This window comes from Amblyomma maculatum, chromosome 1, assembly GCF_055883805.1.
Source record: "Amblyomma maculatum isolate TAMU_Amacu chromosome 1, ASM5588380v1, whole genome shotgun sequence".
NCBI lineage: Eukaryota > Metazoa > Arthropoda > Arachnida > Ixodida > Ixodidae > Amblyomma > Amblyomma maculatum.
The window spans coordinates 177,118,403-177,139,316 of record NC_139344.1 but is presented as its reverse complement, the minus strand read 5'-3'; the positions used below and the strand labels follow the sequence as shown (position 1 = coordinate 177,139,316).

The 20,914-nt window shown below is 41.2% G+C and overlaps 1 protein-coding gene and 1 pseudogene across 1 annotated transcript in view; both read right to left on the bottom strand.

The window, feature by feature from the left end:
* The window catches only part of LOC146204963 (uncharacterized), a 193,706-nt pseudogene that overhangs the window by 149,978 nt on the left and 22,814 nt on the right, over nt 1-20,914 (bottom strand).
* Nucleotides 1-20,914, bottom strand: part of INPP5E (Inositol-3-phosphate synthase) — a 32,052-nt gene that overhangs the window by 8,883 nt on the left and 2,255 nt on the right. The window contains exons 3-11 of the mRNA XM_084589644.1: nt 17,736-17,856; nt 12,367-12,464; nt 12,090-12,214; nt 11,805-11,924; nt 11,581-11,685; nt 10,518-10,685; nt 9,610-9,722; nt 9,385-9,521; nt 6,117-6,163 (exon numbers count right to left, since the gene is read on the bottom strand). Coding sequence (XP_084445770.1) covers nt 6,117-6,163; nt 9,385-9,521; nt 9,610-9,722; nt 10,518-10,685; nt 11,581-11,685; nt 11,805-11,924; nt 12,090-12,214; nt 12,367-12,464; nt 17,736-17,856 — 1,034 coding nt within the window. The remainder of the gene's footprint in view (nt 1-6,116; nt 6,164-9,384; nt 9,522-9,609; nt 9,723-10,517; nt 10,686-11,580; nt 11,686-11,804; nt 11,925-12,089; nt 12,215-12,366; nt 12,465-17,735; nt 17,857-20,914) is intronic.

Here is a 20,914-nt window from a genome sequence, read left to right as displayed (position 1 = left end):
GTATATATACAGTAAGAAGCTTTCATAACCAACAAAATTCTTTGCATACTTCCACCTACCGTTGGTGTGTAAATGCCCTTGACATACACAAACATCTTAATCTTTCATTACCAACATTACCAGTCAATCACAGCACAAGGTACCATCCAATGTGACATGCTCAAGTTCCCAGCGAAAATTATTTTCAAGGCCCTACCATAGTCAAACTAATGGCACTCGACAACATTTCTCCCAGAGAAATCAAAAACAACCTTATTTTCACTTGTGGCAAATGATTAATGGGGCAATGAAGAATTAAAGGGCAACTTTCTATTTTTCGACTTCGAGTAATGAAATTAGGCACAGTGGCTTGAAACAGCACCAAACAGTAAGCTAAAAAGTTTCACAGTGATATCTTCACAGGTTGTTGTTTTATAACTGTTTATATGTTCTTCACGTCACTTGCTTGTGGAAAGCCTAGCAAGACAACAAAATGAGCTATGAGTCTGTAAATGCTTCTAATATTTATGAAGAAGCATGGCCCAAAATCAAGACAATCTTAATGCCTAATAAATTTGCTGCTCTTTTTTTTTTTAATGACATACTAGGCACCTTCTCCTAATGTTTAGGATGCGTCATGGTCTAATTACTGGTTAATAAAATAAATGCGAGCTTATACAGTAAATCTGAGACAGTCCTGGTTAAAGCAAATTTCAAAATTACACCAAAACAAACCCATTCCTGTGGTGCCTTTCTACGAGCAAGATGATAAGCCCAAAACAAAATTTCTGGATAGCAAGCCCGAAAGTTCTAGACTAGCATACTCTGCCTATGAATATTACACTGTCTGTATATTTATTTGGAGCACTTAGAATTTATTTTTGGGTGAAATATTGTAGTACAACATAGAAAACATAGAATGAGTGTTGTAAATGACAAAAAGGTTAGTGCTTTCATCAAGCTCTACGAATGCGCCTGCACAGCACTGGGGCAGCATGTATGACTCAAGATACAAGGGTACAGGTGGGTTTGATTCCGACCTAACCCTCCCACCTCACAACCCGCCAACCAATCAGTGTTTGGCCAGGCCACCTGAAAACTACCATCTGCCACAGGCATGTGCATCATTTTTCGCTCATAACGCCGACAGCGCCAAAATGACCAAACGTTCTGACAAATGGGGCCTTTAAACAAATTCCCAAATTAACGAATACCCAGCTAAGATCTCAGAAACACAGTTAGTTTTGAGACTAAATTTTTCCATATGGTAGCCTTGTTTTCTCAATGGTATACGGCGTCTGCAAGCCGCGACATTGTGCACACAATCTACTGTTATCACAGTAAATCTATGAAACTCTATGGACACCACTACCGCGTCGTTTACGAAGCTTGAAGTTAACTAAGACGCATAAATTTTGCTAAATATATAACTGCGAGTACTAAGACAGTTTTAAATATAGCAAAAAAATATATATAAACTGACTGAACCCGGCAATACCTACCACAGATGCCTACAACTGTTCTGTGTTTTGTCTGGTACAGTAGCGTTGTCCAATTTTTCTATTAAAGCATTTTAAACGTTAATCAAGCTAGATTAGTGAATAAAAGTAGCTGTAATTTATTCAAAGAGAAAAGTAGGCTGTCTAAAGTTGACATAAACATAAATAACTGACTGCATGATGCTAATACACAGTCATGAACTGTAGTATGTCCACTTCAGACGGCTGCCATGTTCACCGCAGCGGAAGAACACAGCATGGCGCCACCATCCACTAAAGCCTAAAGCGCCTTGATCCTGAAAGTAGCGACACTCTCCTCTCTTCGGCTGCTTTCCTCCTCAGTTCTCCTCAGATTTCACTCTCCCCTCGCCAGACGCGCTGCACACGACACGCTGAACCTGCTTGTGCGCGAGTGGCGCCACGGGAGGGTCAATGGTGGGGACTTTTTGGGCTGGCTTTTTAAAGAGTTGTTTTAAAAATCAAGAGGGTTTCTAGTTGGACTAGTTGGTGACTGACATGTTCAAACATTGTTGCGCTTAAGTTCAGTCAATAGTTAACGCTCCTGTCTCTCGTAACGTTTTCTACGTCGTTTTTTTTTTAAGCGCAATGATGTTTGAATATGTTTTAAAAACTGCTATGCACAAGTACAGTCGAACCCGGATATATCGAATTTTGGTTATATCAAACTCACGGAATATCCCCTTGAAAATCCTATGTAAAAGTATAGGAAAGCCGCGTCATATATTGAGCTCCGCACCACGCACTGGAAAGTGTGCCTTCCCCAAAGAGGATCGCATCACCCTTGGCCGTTTGCCGCGTGACGTTTTCAAGCCACGCGCGGAAGGAATGAGAGGGGACAGTTAGGCGACGGCTGGTCTAGGGCAGTGCCGAGCCCATTCCCCAAAGGCGCGTGCATCTGCGGTTATCGTTTCTTGCGCGCCAACACGTGACGTTTGCAAGCCATGTGCGCGAATGAACCAGATAGAATCGGTGGGAACGAGAAGGGAAAAACACGATAGAGCGAAGCACAAGGGTGTGCCCATTCTTTTGCCGAGCTATCTCTCTCCTTCCCTTCTCAGGGCCTTCGTTCACAGTAGCACGCACTATGCATGCACCAAGCCAACTCAGGCAGTCTTCAGACAGAACGTCGGACTTGCTGCGCACGGCGGCTGACATGGTTATGGTGCCTGCGGACGTTAAGAAGCGGCAGATGTCTCTCTCTCCCTCTCTTTTTTTTCTGCGAGTCGTCCATTCTTAATCGTGCTGTACGCGCAGCGTGGCGTAAGATATGGCGACTGCGAATGTTAAGAAGCGGCTTTTTTTTTTTTTTGCGGGAGTTGTTTACCCTTGCATGTATGAATCAACGAAAGTGCGCGGTCAGCTGCGATCATGACACTAGCTTTTAGCATTTTCCGCTTCAAACAGCATTTGCTGCTATCACGCTTTCCAATGATTTTGTGGCAGTGGACTATGCGCCTCAAGCGCGGTGTGATAAATCGAACCAGGCTTGTGAAATCAAGCCTTCACGGGCAGTCTGCCAAGTTCGCTCCCCGCCACCGCAGGAGCTATCAAAAGATAAACACGCCATGACGTTATCGCTGCGCAGCATCTTGACACGCTGCCACGAAATGAGCTGCGGATGAGACGACCAAAACAGAGTGGCGCGCGCCATCAACGCGCAAGCGAAAACGCTGGCAATTTCTGCCGCGGTGACACAGAAACCTTGTTTTGAGCTACCGCGGTGGCTGGCTCGAGCGGCGAGAGGAACGCAGTTCTAGCAAGTTGGAAATTTTTTGCTCTGTTGCTGCCCCTCTCATCGCTGAGATCGCTCAATCGCTTGCATGTAAGCGAGATGGCCTTAATGCTTTTTTTTTTCTTTGAAATTCTCGGGTGCAAAAGTGGAGGGTGCGTTCATTATGCGAGGGGGTTGATTACGCAACAAAAACGGTATCGTTTTTTCACCTCGTTAGTGCCGTCACAAGCAGATTTCTGTATATAGAATTATCGATTTATCAAACTATTTCGCGACCCCCTTCGAGTTCGATATATCCGGGTTCGACTGTATTATAATGAACTTGTAAATGTCACGTTTGCGTTGTAGTGGCACGCATTTCTCGTAACAACAAGGAACCAAAAAAGAAGACAAGCTCAAAATGGCAAGCAAAGTTTGCACTTCAGCATCCTGCTCAGGTACTCTAAAGCCTTCTGAAGGGACAAAAAAATTTAGCAAGAAATTATGCTGACATCAGCCCTGGACATCAGACAGAGGGCAATGAATGATTGCCGACGGCTATTTCAGAAATGTTATGAATCTATGTGCGAACGGTAACAGGCTGATTCTGACAAACTATCTGGCTAATCTACGAAGCAAAAGCGTTGAGTATCGCGTGGTTTCATTTCCAGCTCGCGATCTGTAAGAAAAGGATGGACCAAAGCTCCTACGACGGCTAATCAGAAGTAATGTATGCCTAAAAAAGTAACTTTTGTTTCTTCTTAAAGATAGTTGGTCAGCAATGTGACTCGGGCGAAACAGCGCCTTATTTCCATGGCACAATAGTGGTTTTCCTTGAAGGTCGTAAGATGTGGCGCATGCGAAAATATAGAAAACACCCAATTCCAAATAGAAAAGAAAGTGCCGATAAACACTGTTGCACATTTGGAGGACAATGCCGAGAACCCATAAAGGAATAAAGAGATCTGAAAACAAAGCGTAAGAGAATACTTATTACATGAACATTTTCAATACATTTCAGTCTAATTTGTGGGATTCAGGCTTTCTGTGGCGTCCACGTAGAAACCACAAATTTTGCCTTCGATCATAAAAAACATGGGAGTGCACTAGAACATTTAACTATGTATGTGGATATAGACATATGTAATGGTTTTTACAGAAGCATAGTGATACCAGTACAGATACTAACAAACGTATAGGTAGCTACAAGAAACTTGCAGGTATTTACAGGTGATGCACACTAGAGGCAAAATAATATAACTTCATACAGATTTACAAAACTCAACTTTCACAAATATGTTTACAAATTCTGCATGATATGATGCATCCATGCTTTTATCCAATTTAGGCTGCAGCCACTATATTATTATTTGCATGGATCATTTCTAAGTTAGCGACAAATGTGTGCGAGCTTCGCATCCTTTCATAGGAGGCTGTCAATGGCCCATATGGCAATAAGATTGGGATTGCGTTCGGTTTCAGCTTCTTTCTTCCACATTTTCGGAGTATTATTGGTTCAAATTGGTTGGCAGTAAAATAGAGCTTTAGTGTGCCACTTAAAGAAATCATCACGGGTGACATGACTTTTACTTCAATCCGAATTCCCAACCAATGAAAGTAACAAATTTTATAATTCTGCTTGCGATTGAGGCGGCAAGTACACCACACTGGAAATTATCAGTGAAGCAAATGTTGGCGGCGTCAAAGTAAAAAGAAAAAAAAAAATTTGAAGCACCTGTTTGTATATCCCCATGGCGATTGTCTAAACATTAAAGCAACAGGCCAAATACTGAAACTTATGCACGTCGCTCAAGATAGCTTTCAAATGTAACTATGAAAGCTTTTGGTACTACTGCATGCCATGTACAAAGATTTTCCGCGGAAAGGTCACTTCCATAAAAAATAGTGGAGGCCGGAAAAAAAGAAAATTAAGATTGGCATTAGTGTTACGAACGACAAAAATGTGTAGCTTTGCTAGAGCTGATTGCAAGCTAGTTCATCTGAGTTTGTTCTCAACACCCCTCCTGATCTACTGTGGAGACCAAATTTTCTGAAAATGGCTACGCAGTTATTTTCGTCACATAAGAAACGAAAAGAAGTGCAACAAGACAGAAACAACTTGCTCCCTTAAATTTGGCGAACGCTCCGTGTAGGTGCAGAAAACATGAAGACACATAGTGCCTCACACAAAATAGTCTTTTTCGTTGCGGCAATCTTTCCTGCCTACCTTTTGCAGCCATTGTTTAGTACACAGCTCATCGCTTTTCCCTCAAGGAATGCAAAATAAAGTGAATCATTTTTCTGGCTTCCATGAGTACTGAAAAGCGCTGCAGCACGGCATCACGTACACAAGACTATACGGGCGCTAGCCACAGGAAACCGCATGAGGCAGTATAATGGCGACCACACAAAAATAATAAGCAAGCAAAACAAGTTTTTGCCCCTCTTAGTGACGTATTGTGACGCGGCGGCCACGTGAATGGGCCACCTGGTGCCTGGCAGCCAACGAGAGAGCAGAAAACCCGGCTCCCCTTTCTTTTTGAGGGGGGAAGCGTAGGAGAGCGAGGTGGAAGACGCCAGGCAAGAGAGAAGGTGGCAAAGATCTCACATTTTCGCTACTTTCCGAAGGTAGAGGGGCTTTACTAAAACCCGACTGCCTTGACCAATTCAAGATATAAATTCCTTTCTAAACCACGAGTTCTGCCTTCGTTACTGCTACCAGGTGGTGAGATCTACCAGAATATGCAAACATCCTTACACTCGTCTCTGGCAGTAGACTGTCCGTCCCTTTAACACTGTCGCATTAATAACTCATATGCTTAGAACTGTCATTACATAGTAAACCAATTACACTACAGAAAGTGCTTCCTCTAAAGCAAAAAGAAAAAGAGGTGAAGTCCTCATACCTTCTAGATAAACGTCTCTGTTGAATAAGCCGGCTGACAGCCGTGTGCTGCAATAAAAAAATGAAGACAATCAGAATCTGGAGCCACAGCTCAAGCATCTTGCCACAAACATAGAATTCATACTCAGTACACCTTTCTAGACAGAGTGGAAGCTAAGATATGGCATTATGGGCACATCAGCAACATTTGTCTGGTGCAAGACTATAACAAAAACCTGTAACCCACATTGCTTGCGAAGCAGAATTTGCAGCCCATGAATTTATTGCGTTACTAGCTTGCCACCACCTTGCAATCATGAGCGGCACTCAAATATGCCTTAAATAACCACTTAGCTGCCACAGCTGCCCCATGGACACAGCTACTTATACACAAACCTTGACGCACTCGCTGCCATTCTTTTTTTTTTTTTGGGGGGGGGGGGGGGGGGGATCCTGCTTGCTTTCATCTCTCTCTCTATCTGTCCATAATGGTGTGTCTTTTACTCTATTCAATTATAAGAGCCCGCTACTTTGTGGCACAACTTCCAAAAGAAACAACTTTGAGAACATTAGAACTAGATGACCTAAAGCTCATATTTGAATCAAAAGGGCCTGAACGTTAGAGTTGGTTTAGTTCTATAGGGTTTAATATCCCGAAATGACATTAGCTATGAAGGGACAGAGCAACGGAGAGCTCCAGAAATTTCGACCACCTGGAAATTTTTAACATTTTTTAAACATTATCTATCTATCTATCTATCTAACATAATGCAGTACATGTTAGTGTTTCACCTCTATCAAAATGTAGCAGCTGCAGCAAGGACCGAAACTGTGTCCCAGGGGTTAGCAGTCGAGCACTCTAACCACTCAGCCACCGGAGGCTAAAAAAATTAATGCTGGCTCTACATATGCTTCAAAATTAATAGAGTGGTAAAAGTGTTTTCCAGCATTGTGATTCCATATGGCTCTACTGTAGACAGGAACCTCAGAGATTTTGTGATGCTTGGTGCGATGGCTTCAAAGGATAAGCCGAGATATTTGTAATTAACGTGAAAAATTGTCCCACGATTATGTACTTCATAATGTGAAATGTTAGTGCACCTGTTGATGTACTTGAACAATAAACACTTTGCAACGCGAGAGCATGAGTGCTGCCATATTTGGTCATGTGACCCTTCCGCCATCGCCGGCCTTCGGGCAGGGTGTCTAGAAAACCACAATTTTCAAAATCCCTGACTTTTCCAGGTTTTTCCTGATTATTTCAGGTCAAATTCTCTGACAAGTGAAGAGGCTCAAAAATGTAGCTGCTGCTGATAATGAGCATAGACAAATAATTCCCAACAAAAAGCTATTTATTAATCATATTCTGCAGTTTACAATGGTGAAAGGCTGTTATTAGTGTTAATGACAAATAAAAACGTCGTCACAAGTTTACTGAAAATTAAAAGCGCAGTGATGCCAGCCTCAGCAAAGGTCTTTGATACCACCAATTGTGAAATTTTCTATAGGCCCTGTATCAAAAAACGGCGATTTTGATCGGTCAAAATTCGGGTATATAGGGTGCCTCGATGCAAGGCAGCCTAGGTCACGCCCGGTTTCGAGGGAGAGCAAATTCTTGAAGATAACAGCCGTAGCATTAATTAAAGGAAGACGCGAGTTTTGGAACAGTCTAAAATGGTCAAAACTCGATTTGAGAAAAACTCATTTTCGGAACGTTTATTCTTTCAAGCATCCGCACTAAAATTATTAACGCTAAATTCAGTCAGGGAATGCGATAAAATCGGCTTTGAAAACGTCACGGCAGCCATGAAATGCCTTCCGAAAAGAGGAATTGTGTTCGAAATTCCCACACTTGGTTTAAAACTGTTTTCTTTGTGCGCAATTTGCGCTATCTCAAAATGGCTTCGCTCAAGCGGACTGGCTGTGCGCGCCAGTTTTCCGAATGCCGTTTATGATCTCTGATTAGCTCCCATGCGGCACTTTTCAAGTGCGCCGTTCCGCGTCTCCCATTAGCTGGCGTGATCGGAGCGTCATTTTTGCTGTTTTGCGTTCGCTGCCGTGGCCGCCGCTCGCACGAAGAGCAGAACCTGCGGTGAGATCGCGAAGACGTGAGCGGTCAACCGCTGAAGTGTCACAAGGTACCTCAGCTGTAGCTCAGCTCGCTGATCGCTTTCGCGCTGGCTGCTGCCGGCGCGATTATTCCTACTTTTTGTTGCGTACTACTCCCATGCAGCGCTCCGCATATTTTATTGAGTACCCAACTCACATGCATATTGATTCTTTTACTGTGGCAGCTCAGCCATGTGCTGGTGTCAAAGAAATATATCGTGCGTCGCCATGCGGCGCGGTCACGATGCGCACTCAGGAGAAACAGAAAAAAAAAAAAAAACGGCATGAATAGCATACTTCCTGTGCGCCAGTTTAAAATGAAAATGCATTGCAGAATATATTGTGCCATTTTCCCTGACTTGGCGAAATTTTTTATGGTTTCCCTGACATTTCCCTCATTTTTCCCGGTGCATGAAATTTCTCTGACAATTCCCGGTTTTTCCAGTTGCTAGACACCCTGTCGGGCCTTCTGGTTTGGGTGGCTGCCAGTGTGCTGGCACCCGGCAGCAAGGTGCCGCATGCCCACTATTGCTGGGGACAATGTGCTCGTAGAAGATGGCACAGAAACTTCATATGAATGCGCATTGCAACAGACGCACGGAGTTTGCTGGGATACTAGTGGAGGCCCGACCTTCTAGGACTTGCATGCAAAGCAAATTTGTTTACAGTACGATCTGGCAGCAAAAAAATAAAAAGAAGAAACTGATTGTGGCCTTCGGTGCTATGCGTGGTCTGCGGCGACTCGCTCTCGCGGTTTCATTTTCTCCGCGCAAACGCAACGAAAACGCGAAAGTTGATCTCTATCTTTGTTGGTATGCTAACAAAGGACCATGAAAGCCGATTTTTATCTTTGTTGCTGCTCTCTCGACTTAATGACACTCATGGGGTGTAATTACTCTCCCTATACATTTTTCGGCTATTATTCCAGACTTTCACAATTTTGTTTGTTTAAAATAAGCAACAAAAACTTGACACTGAGGGTAAAATTTTTCAAAAATGTTCGACACTCGAAGGATTAACAGCTTCAGATTAAAGAAAAAACACACACTGTGCCTGTCCACATATGACAAGAAATTGTGTAACACTAACTTCAAAAATTACACTTGACAGGGCACAAAAGCAAAACAACAATCAGGTAAGTCTGCATCACTTTGGCACTGTGACAAGGAAACAGGACTCACTTATCTCTTCCAGGCCGAATCACTGTTTCATACAATCCGTAAACTGGCCGGTGGTCAGAAGTTTGCATCATGGAAATTGAGTCATAGTGGATGCACTGTATGTGGCCTTTTCTTTTGCTCCTAAATAGAATGCGATCCTGCATGAAAGGGATAGGCTCCTTAGAAAGTGTGTTGGGTAAGCTTTTATGGTGACACTGCACCATTAGTAGCAAAACATATTATTACCGTATATGACGGCACCCTGAGCTTTACACCATCAAATTGACTTGTGCCTACTTCAAACTTGTAGGTAGGGCCAAATTTGATTTTTCCTTCTTGGAAGCCAAAAAATGCCTGACCTGAAAATAAGGAAGAAACATGAAAGGTCTACACCCTTGTCAAACCCCACATATATCATAATACACATTTCTAAATTTCAAGATTTTTAAATAACGCATTGCTTCCATGGCCTATGTGCGGCTGGAAGTCAGAGTACGCACTGTGCTCCTATACAGTCCGTTTTTCATGAACTGTGGTAGAAAAAGTGTGCTTTAAGTAGCTGTGCAATCTGGCTGCTTTATTTAGTGAGATTTCTACTCCCAGCAGTTCCGTAGTGCCCAAATTTCTTGTTCTTAACAATGAAATTGTAATTTTGATTATATCTGCACAGCCTGCCAGCTAAACATGAGTAAAAAAAGAAAAGCACTTTGCATGTTCTGAAGACATAGAGGTCCATAGAAGGGAGCAGAGGTTTGAGCAAATCGGTGTAGGTTCATAGTCAAAGACACACTTAAAGGGAGACACGACAACTGCTGGTGGAGCTTCCATCTTGTTCTTTGTATTAGCATCTAAGTGTGCACTGTTTTTGATAATGAACTGTAGAAAACTCATATGGGAAAAACTGTTGGACCTACAGTACGGGAAAAACTGTTGGACCTACAGCTACAAAAGTTTTGTGTGTGTGTGTGTGCACGCGTGTGCGTGTGTGTGCGCGTGCGTGCGTGCGTGCGCGCGCGTGCATTCATGGGATCACCTAGGCAAGAGGGATTTACTTTAATTCCAACAGTCCAAACTTTTGATTGCATTTAGAGAGGATATAAGGTAAACAAGGACATAACAATTGAAAAAGATAATTAAGAACTAAGCATACAGACCATCCAGCATGGCACTTCTTAGCTGATCATACTTCAGGAGATTATCATAAGTGGTTTCTTTGTCTCCAACATGATCCTTTAGCAAATTAACAACAGTGGAACGTTCATTCATGAGGCGAAAGTTAAGGTCACCACACCAAAACACATGGTCAAATCTTGCAGTCACATCTGAAATAAATAAGAAGAATGGTATTTGTTTCCACTTAGATGCTACCTTCAAGGTGTGAGGAGACCAACCAATTAGCTAAAAAAAAAAATGAAAACACTAGGCTGCAAGTGCACTAACACAGCATATACTTATACCAAAAGTACTCAAAGTAAAGTATTATTATTATTATTACTACTAAAAGAAAATAAACTCTGCTCTTAACAAACAGCCATACATTCACTACAAAAACGGTACTAGAACATATTTTACTTACTTATGAAACACATCGGCACTTGAATGTTACCAGAATGAAAATGTGTTCATATAACTCATACACTGACCATAGAAAACATTTTTGCAAATACAATACTTTTCTTATGGCCGGCAGAATAAAGAGCATCCAGTAATTGCAACAAAATCAGGGGCACCAATGCACCCAATTTGATGCCTACAATTAATGCTTCCATTTTCTGGTACAATGGCTTGCATAATGAAGAATACACCTTCCCACAGAAGTTTCTGCAGCATAGAAGCCAAGAAAAAACTAACTTTTTTCCAAGTCTGCATCCAATAAATGGATGCAGACTGCATTTGAGCATTCAAATTACTATACTTTTGAACATTAAATGTTACAATGTCCTTCCAGGCCACAAGGAACTTCAGCTTTGAAGTAACTTCCTGCTTTGAAAAACTACGAGGTTTTATTATGTATAGAAAAAAATACTTCCACTTGACACAGCATTTACACACAACATAGCCTAATTGACCGTAAGCCTGAGGTAATAAAATAACATTGCTTCCCTGTGTCTCAGTCTTTGCATAAAGTTACTTTGCAAGCATCACCACAGAGCACCTAAAGCTATATTCATCATGCATAAATATGCTGCAGTAAAGTTTCAAATAAAAAAGTCTCACCTTTGCTCTGGTACTGCAACTTCACTTGCGCTTGCTTTGGCAAGTCAATCTGATGGCAGATCTTCTCATAGTCCTGAATACGCTCCTTGACCTTTTTTTCATGAGCTAAAAGGAAAGAGATCATTGAAAAGAAGACAATGTCAAAATTTTGGCAACAGTACCACCAATTTGCATAAAATTTTGCTTATGTAAATTAGGCGTTCAAACAACGAAAGAAACGACACCTGCAAGATGGGAGTTTATAAACAACATTGATGATCCAAAAAACTGGAACGCAATGGCTACAGCTCCCTTTGTCTTCACAGAAGAAACAGGGCGAGTAGCATATGTGGCTTCTTCAGCAGCTGAAAGAAACGATTGCCATGACATATAAATGCAGGAAAGAGATGAAAGCTTGCATCAAATACAGTTAAGCAAAACAAATGCAGAGTGAACAAGGCTTATTTACGTGCACACAAAAGCATCACATCCAAGCCACAACACAGATGCCACATGCAACCAGAGATTACCTGAGCAAAACCATATCAGATCTCGACGCAAAAAGATGGAGAGGTTCAAGACACCCAAAGAGACAGAGTAGAAGAGAACATGCGAAGGGCCCAGAGTGAACTGAAGTCTAGTTTCCCACTCCTTTCTAAGAAAGAGAGAAAAGAAGAGCCACCACAGACACCCTGAAACTGCAGGAAGAAGAACCACCACTGTACAGAGGGAGATGCTCCCAAGTAGACACAAGCAAAAAAAAAAAAAATACACAAGCACAATTTTGAGAGCGCTAAAGAAACCTACTTGTCACTCATGGCTTCTTGCACGCCAATAGCATAAACGTCTGGAACGTAGTCTATTGTTTTAGGGAGCAGCAAGTCATCTAGGCTGGCAGGGGATGCCTAAAGGTAAGAACAACACTGGTGAATACCAATACGAAGCACAAATGAGGCAATTAAGAAGCACACGCTTCAAGGCAAACCAAGACATCACTGGCCAACAATGCATCTAATGCTGCAAGTGATTAAATGGACATGTATGAATCTGATTGTATAACAACACAACTGGGTACCAATCATGACTACCCTTTGAAATTGCATGCATATCCCTGTGTTCCAGCATTTGAACTGAAAGCCATGACAAAGACTAAGTCATGAATGCAGAACATGTGATCCAGGAGGAGATGAAACACAGCATGAGTGACATAATACACCATGCTCGATTAATACAAAATGATGGAAGCAAAGAAAGACCAACAATAAACTAAGTTCATGCCCTATGGAATGCACTCGTGCTATTGCCATGCACATGTGCCAACTTGACCGTTCACAACAGTCAATGCAAAAAGCGAAAATTTGCCACTCATCATGTTTTGATTCAGACATACATATATGAGCAAAATGATAAAGGGCTGAGAGATTTTTAAACCTTTTAAAGAATTGCAGTTTGAGACACATGCTCACAAAGGCAACACATGAACCACAGTAGCCAAAAGGAACAGCATAATGGCAGTAGTTAGACACTTAAATAACAAATCTTTTATTAAGGACGACTGATGTCCTGACAACAAGCCAAGTGAATCTTGCCAGCAATGACAGAATCAAACTGTAGTACAACACTGCTTTCCTACCAAGTGACGTCTTATGAGTAACAAGGAACTTTTTTTCTTGTGCCTTGTTGCCCTGCGAAACGAGAAAAATGTTGCGGTAAGTTGTGTTTACTTGTGTTTTATGGGTCGCCATCCCAACTCGCACCCCCGTATGTTTCGCGATGTTTTAAAAATACTTCGACTCAGTAATGAGATTTCAAACTTTCACAATCTGTTCTAGGATGTTCATGGTTGCTCTGTGCTAAATAATGACATCATATGTGCCCTCTGAAATGAGAAAACTGCTTTGAAATCTTTGGTTCCATGTATTCCTATGGGCGCTAACCCTACTTTTCACCCCCAGTCATCTGCGGCGCCGCGAGCGCCCCCTTTGTTTGTTGGTCTATATAAAAGCTGCTGTAACAAAGGACGTTCCACGTCCGCCGCTATGGCTGAGGGTGGCGCTGGTGAACACTCTCAAGGTTCGTATATAGACAACATAAATACCCAAGCAAGTAGCAGGGGGGACAGCGGCCGATGTAGCTCAGTTGGAAGAGCACCGGACGCGATATTCGGAGGTTGTGGGTTTGGTTCCCACTATCGGCACGTTGTTTTTTCTTCTACTTTGTGTTTATATATCTTTCCCCTAAACAGATTACATTACTAATTTCTGTGATTATCCAGGTAAACATTAAAAAAAAAAAGACAAAGTACCATCCACAACGCTTTCCTTGGCCTCGCCGACTGTTGGCTTCTTTCCTTCATGTATTATAACGAGCACCCTCATTTCACCTTAATTGATCTGCTTGCTGCTAACTACACCTCATACCTGCTGTACTACCTACAAAAAAAAAAAAAAAAAAAAAAAAAAAGAAACCATTAAAAGGGCAGCTGAAGAGCTTTTAGAATTCAAAGAGCTTAAAGGGGATGAATGCATGAAACGTGCTGGTTAAGAGCGTGAAGTATCTTTATGCTAGCATTTAAACTGGCAATGTAATTGCCGAACAAAGTAGCAAAGATGTTCAGACTTCTCCAAAGAGCATAGCACCGAGCAGGGGCCACAGTGATGACATCATGTATAGCAGTGCTAAGCTTTCAGTGAAGAAACGGTTGCTTGAAGGAAGAAAACCAATGCCACCGAAGGAATGTCTCGTGAAGCGTTGTCTGACAGCATTCGACAATGCATGGTCGCATGTGGGCGATGCTAGTGAAAATTTGAAAATCCAGCAATAATGACGTCACCAAACATTTCTCTGCACTTCTCCGATGCATTGAGGAAAAACCTGAACTCTGTTACGGTTATAATTGGCAATTCATCATCATCATCATCAGCTGGACTATATCCACTGCAGAGCAAAGGCCTCTCCCATATACCCTCCAAATAACAATTCCTGTGCTAGCTGCATCCACTTGAGCCTCTCAAACTTCCCAATCCCATCCACCCACTTAACCTTCTGCCTATTCTGAGCTAGGCATTTCCTCAAATTACATTTGTAGGGGCTAATTATTTCACAACATACAAAATTCCATTCAAGTCAGCCTGTAAAGAAATCAATGGCTTGTATTTAAAAGTAGCAAATTTGTTTTGCAGTATTATAAAAAGGTACTGCCTGCAATGTACCGATTTCCTAAGCAAATGGGTAGAACATGTTGAACGGTTGAACGTGCCTTTAAGCAACACTTTCCGTGAAGTTGTCCACACTGAAATAGCGAGACATTGGAAGATGAATGCAATATCAGCCAGAAATTTATTTTGCTTATAAGGTAATCTCCATTTAGTAAATGTAATCAAAATGCAGCTAAGTGCAGAAATATATCCATGGTATTATGATACTCGTACCTACTATCAACAGTTCTCCATCCCACCTATGGCCTACGTAAAAAGAAAACCAAACAAAAATGAGGCTCGCCACTGCTCCACTTGTTGCATCTGTTCATGTTGATGACAGTACTACTTTTCTTCATGAGCTTCATTTACATCAAAGTATGAACAGAGATGAGTGCAAATACAAATACAATTGTTTGACAGAAAGCATTAGACAACAGACAGAATGAAGACCAGCATTTAGATAGCTCTAACTAGCCTATGCATTGATGATAGAATTCACGAATACTGCACATCCAAATTTGTCAAAAGGGTCTAGGCACCTGTTGCATCATTTTAAAGATTGCTATTGCACATCTCAATTCTTTGACACAACTGTTGTTGCTCCCCAAAAAATAAAAATAAGACTAAATGAAGCTTGAATTTGATTTGAAGCCTGTAAAATTGAAAAACAAAACAATCCTGAGTTGTGTCAGACTGTTTTTCTTCGAGATTAAGAATTAGGCTCAGCATGTGCTTGTGAAATGTGAAATGCAATATGCCAGAGCCTTTGGTTTTAATGCACATATGTCCACGTCTCTTGCAAAGATGTCTCCAAGAATAAGGTTAGCTGCTTGTTGCTACACCGCATCTATACCTCCTCTCAAGCTCGAGTGTTTTCTCGCTGACTTCACCCTCTACACCAGAGTGCACTGGCGTTTCAAGTATTCATTCCATTGAAAGCTAGCACTCAAACAGATTTGAAACATTGTCGATAATGATGTACAGCTGTCATACAGATACACTTATAAAATGATAACTACACAGATACATAGCACCACTCAAGGCTACAACTGTGTAATATGCTGAAACCGAAATTCCAGCGTCTGCTTGACAGCCACTGAAAATATTACCCAAGTAGGCATGGAATTGCCACTCTGGACAGTGTGCCATCTGTGGCCATGTGATAAACAGAGGCCTGGTCATGAAGGCCAATGTGAAAAGAGGGTGCTGCGTAACATCATTATCACTGCCACGTATTTGCTCTCAGTTCAGTTCATTCGTTCAGTCGTGTCCGACTCTTCGTGACCCTATGGACCATATTACGCCACGCCTTCCGGTCTCTCACTATCTTCCTAACATCACATAACTTCATCTGCAGCGCCTCAAGGATGCCAACTAACCATCGCGTTCGCTGCCTACTCCTTCTCCGGTGAACCTCAACCTTTCCCAACATCAAATCTTTCTCCAGCGACTCCTCTCTTCTCATCAGATGACCTCTACTGGAAGGCAAAAAGTCTGGAAAACATTTTTTAGTCATTTTTTTGTTCAACTAGTGCACATGGCGACAACACCTGAAATGACTGCTCTTCTGTGGCACGACTCCAAACAGTTCCCCAACCAGCCACAGAACACAACCAGTTGCATGCCTGTGCTGTCACCACACACAATGAAGAAGATACGCAGGTCAGATCCCTTTTTCATTACCCTTCAAACCTCCAATTTCCTTGTCAGTGCCTAACACACAGCTATCAAACTAGCAAAGCAAGCAAGCAGCCACGTTCGCGAGGAGAGAAAAATGAAGTCACTTTGCTGCAAAAGATGACGGGCTTCTTTTTAATTCTTCTTTCTTTCCTTTTTCTATGAACATGCAATGCACCAACTAAAGCGAAAGCACCAGCTACTGAGATTTCTAAACAAGATTAAATTAACAACAACAAAAAAAGAGGTTCCCAATGTATGACTAAGAGGGACTGGAAGCAACAGCAATTGGCCATGCTTACCTACCAATGCCCATGCTTCACAAAGCAAGCTTGTACAAAGAACACCGCACAACATGTGCCACTAAGAAACACCGTTCACAAATGCAACTTGGACAGCACAGCAACAAAGGACTAGCTGTGCACAAAAGCACAGTACATTTGAAAGTATAGAAACCTATTTTCACTTCCTGCATTCAGACTGCTAGCTCTGAAAGCACTGCTGGCAAGGTGTAACGGCACAAAAGCATTTGAGGCTATCACAAGACAAACACTGGGTTACTTAAGAAAGGGTCTTCATTTCTGCAGCTGAAATGCTGCAAATATTTTAAATGTTTATGCTTAAATATCTTTAAATTAGTGAAGGTTTTTGCAAGTACATTTCCAAGAAGCAAGCTTGGGGGAGTCCATTTTTATTTTCACTCAGATTATCCATTCAAGAGCCGTCTGTGCTGAGAGTGCTTTCTGAGATGATGAACAATGATGGAAATAATACTAGTGTAAGGCCACAAAATCAGGCAGTTGCAGCCCACCTCTAGAAAAACAGTGCCTACTGATGATAGATATCTGATTCGTCTTGTAGCTATTTACAATGCAGGAACTATCTATGTCTTTCATGTCTGCATGCTGTATCCATACCATGAACACCAAACTGATACACAAACACGGCAACTGCAAGCTGCCTGGCTGCAGTAGGTATGGTACAGTTGTACAAATCACACCTATGCCTGATGTGCATAGGCATGGACTGAACACCGAAAATAAAGCCAGCGGTTAAAAAGAAAAAAAAAAAAAAACGCTTGAGATGCACACTTAGCTGATTGTCATTCCAGCTTTTTTTTCTTTCAATTTTACGTCTCTTTCTTTAATCCATAGTATTACACTTGATTTTATCTATGCAAACTAATGAATCACTCAGCTGAATTACTTCTCTTGACATTATGCGCACTACTGAACTGAAGTGTTCAACACAAGTACAGTTGTCGAAACATAACAGATTACACATAAATATCTTGCTTACCAATCCATTCATGTTCCATGTTGCCACAAATATGTTGACCTTTCTGTTTGGAAAGTAACGGTTCAGTTCCTCTTCCCCAAGAAGAGAACCTTTTCCACTCACATTCCCAACCAAGTAGCTCCTGAAAACGCATCAACACAAAAGAGTTCAGGCCCTTCAATGCTTGATACAGGGTCATTCAACTGATCCAGGCTGTACGCTCAACTATGTTCCATTTCTTTCTAAAAAATTACGGTTTACTATGTCACAACGGCGAACATTATTCCGACTTGTTTTTGTCAAAAGAAATTTATGCCCATGGTTGCAATCTTAAGTTTGCAATAGTAGCAAAACCTAGTCACACAAACATTTTTTTACGTATAACTACCAAACCTTTTTCAGACATATAAAATGCACTATACTTTTATATGCAGCAATTTAAACTAACTGTCTTATTTTTGTTCAACTGTAAACCATAGAGGAAAGTACAAAATGATGAATTTGAAACTTTTTATCAAACTTTATATTCTCATAGTAGTCAATTCATCTATGTCTGTAAGTCTTTCAGAAGGCAAGAAAGCCTATAAAAATATTCTGGAGACTAACAAACGTATGGTGCGTCCACAAAAAATTCGAAATTTGAGAAAATTAGCTTTTTGAGGCGCAATTCATGGTCAGCTGTATAATGAAGCAGTCATAGCAAAAATATGAAATATGCTAATTTGCACAGTACTATTAAGTGCCATTTACTTTTGAAAGTTTAATCAGAGCACTTTTTGTTTTGAGCGAGAAAATAATATTTTAAATTGACTCCATGCATGCAACCATGGCATTGCTCCATGCTTGCTCTTGACTACAATGGACGCTGGAGCCGACATGAAGGAGACACATAAGCACCGCTGTACTGTGCTCTAGTTGGATGCTCCTTATAATTTGTTGCTGAAAGGTCTGACTCAGTTTCCCTGAGATGCAACATGGCAGCTATCTTAGAGCAGTTTTTATTCCAACTTCTCAGACTGCATAATGCGCTTTCCGGCCAGTGGGCAACTTCATACTGTTTTCGTTGCACTAGCCTTCCTGCTCCAGTTCAGACCAAAAGCGCCACCAGCATTTCACCGCCATTCTCACAGCTGTCGGCTGAGAACAGTCCCTGCAGCAGTCTTGCTTTGCACGTCTAGTTATATTAAGTGGTATCCTGATCCTCCTGCCATGTGGCCGCTTCTTTTTTTTGTATGTGTCCATGCCCTTTAGCAGATTCCTGTGCTGTCAAAGTTGGCAGCGCCCAGGCCTAGCACATCACTATTAAAGCAGTGGAGTTATGGTACTGTGTACATTTGCAGCCAGCGAGAAGTGTGCTGCAGTTAAGAGCAAGCATTGAGCAACACTGCAGTTGCATGCAGACTCAACTTGCAAAATTATTTCAGCAATTAAAACAAGAAATACCCTAATTAAACTTCCAGAAATAAATGGCACTGAATGTTAGTGCAAATTAGCATCCTTCATATTTTCACTACGACCACTTCAACACAAAACTGACCGTGGATTATGCCTTAAAAAGCTAATTTTTTCAAATTTAGAAATTTTTTGCAAATTATCTCAGGGTGGTTATTTCTGGAATATATTTATAGGCTTGTTTGCCCTCTGAAAAACTTAAGAGAAATAGCTGAATGTCCATGAAAACATAGTTTGGTAAAGTTTTCAAAAATTTATCTTTTTGTCTCTCTTCAATGGTTGATATTTAAACAAAAATAGGAGAGATTAGTTTAAATTGATACCTATGAAAGTGCAGTGCCTTTTATAAGTATAAAAAAAGTTTGGCATCTAATGTCAAAATGTTTTTGTTTTTTTTTTGCTTTTTTTCTTGTGTGAGTGTAAGTAGGTTTTGCTAACATTGAGATTAAGATGGCGGCTACGGGCCAAAAACTTTTTTGATAAAGACTAGTTAGGATAATGTCCTTCAGGATAACACAATAGGCCCCAATGTTTTAAAAGGAAATTTATGACGGTTGAGCAGACAGTCTGGATCAGTTAGCACAGAATTCAGTTCAGTTCAGTTTGTTTATTTTCCAGTTTCGCTGGAAGGTTTCCTGGATAAAAGCTGCTAGAGCAGCTTGACTAAGTCCAGGAAACCGTTGCAAGGCATGGCGTACACAGCAAGCGTGTCAACAAAAATGTAACAATGAAATAATACAAACATAATGAAAACTCGCAATATACAACAGAAAAGAAACATCAGAAAGACTCATATATAAAAAAAAGTTTCATACAAAAGTAACAGAGCTGTAAGGTAAATACGAGAAAATAGAAGAGAAATAGAATAGCCCGTACTATTACTGAAACCCAAGCAATTATCTCTCTGCAATGCTGCAAATATCATGTACCAAGAACTCTTCATTCATTCATTCATTCATTCATTCATTCATTCATTCATTCATTCATTCATTCATTCATTTCTTCACACCATTTTTATGTCCCTATGAATTTCTGAATGATTCTAACGAATAATATATTAATAATTGTGTACAGAGGCTTTCAAGCCTCAGAATACAAGTAACATGATATAAATACAATTGTGTGCTTGGTCACATTGTCAAAGCCATGAAGTATGAGCTTATGTAGTCAATATGCTTCTGAAATGCAGCTATTAATCAAATCAGCCTTGAATCAAAAGTGTGCTGACACAACGATATCTAGCATGTTATCTTTTAATGAGTGTTTTGTATCACAAGCAGGAAAGCAGAAAGGCTTAAACTGCAGTAGTAGACCAGAGCCTGTCTCAACATTTTTGATGTCTCACTTTGAAACTTTCAGTTTCAAGCTAATGAACTAAGTTATATGCAATTTACTCCATCAGAAACATACTATTTGGAATCGAGACGACTTTAATGCAACGTCAGACATGCTACTGTCGACAGCGGCTAATGGTAAATACATAATGGAGTATTAAAGAAATATGTAACCAGCTTGTGCAACATTTTAACAGCAAAAACTGGTGAAACGCAAAGCAACAGTGAAGCCAGAAATTTCTCCAAGGGAGGGGGGGAGGGGGCTGACGTTGCTGCGCGGTCTCCTCCGTATAGAGCTGTGACGAATCTGTCACCTCTCAACTGCACCATAAATACTGCATGCTGGGATGCAAGGACTTCATAGAATAATAACAACAACCAGAGTTTTCGTTGCATCGAATATCCTGTGTATGC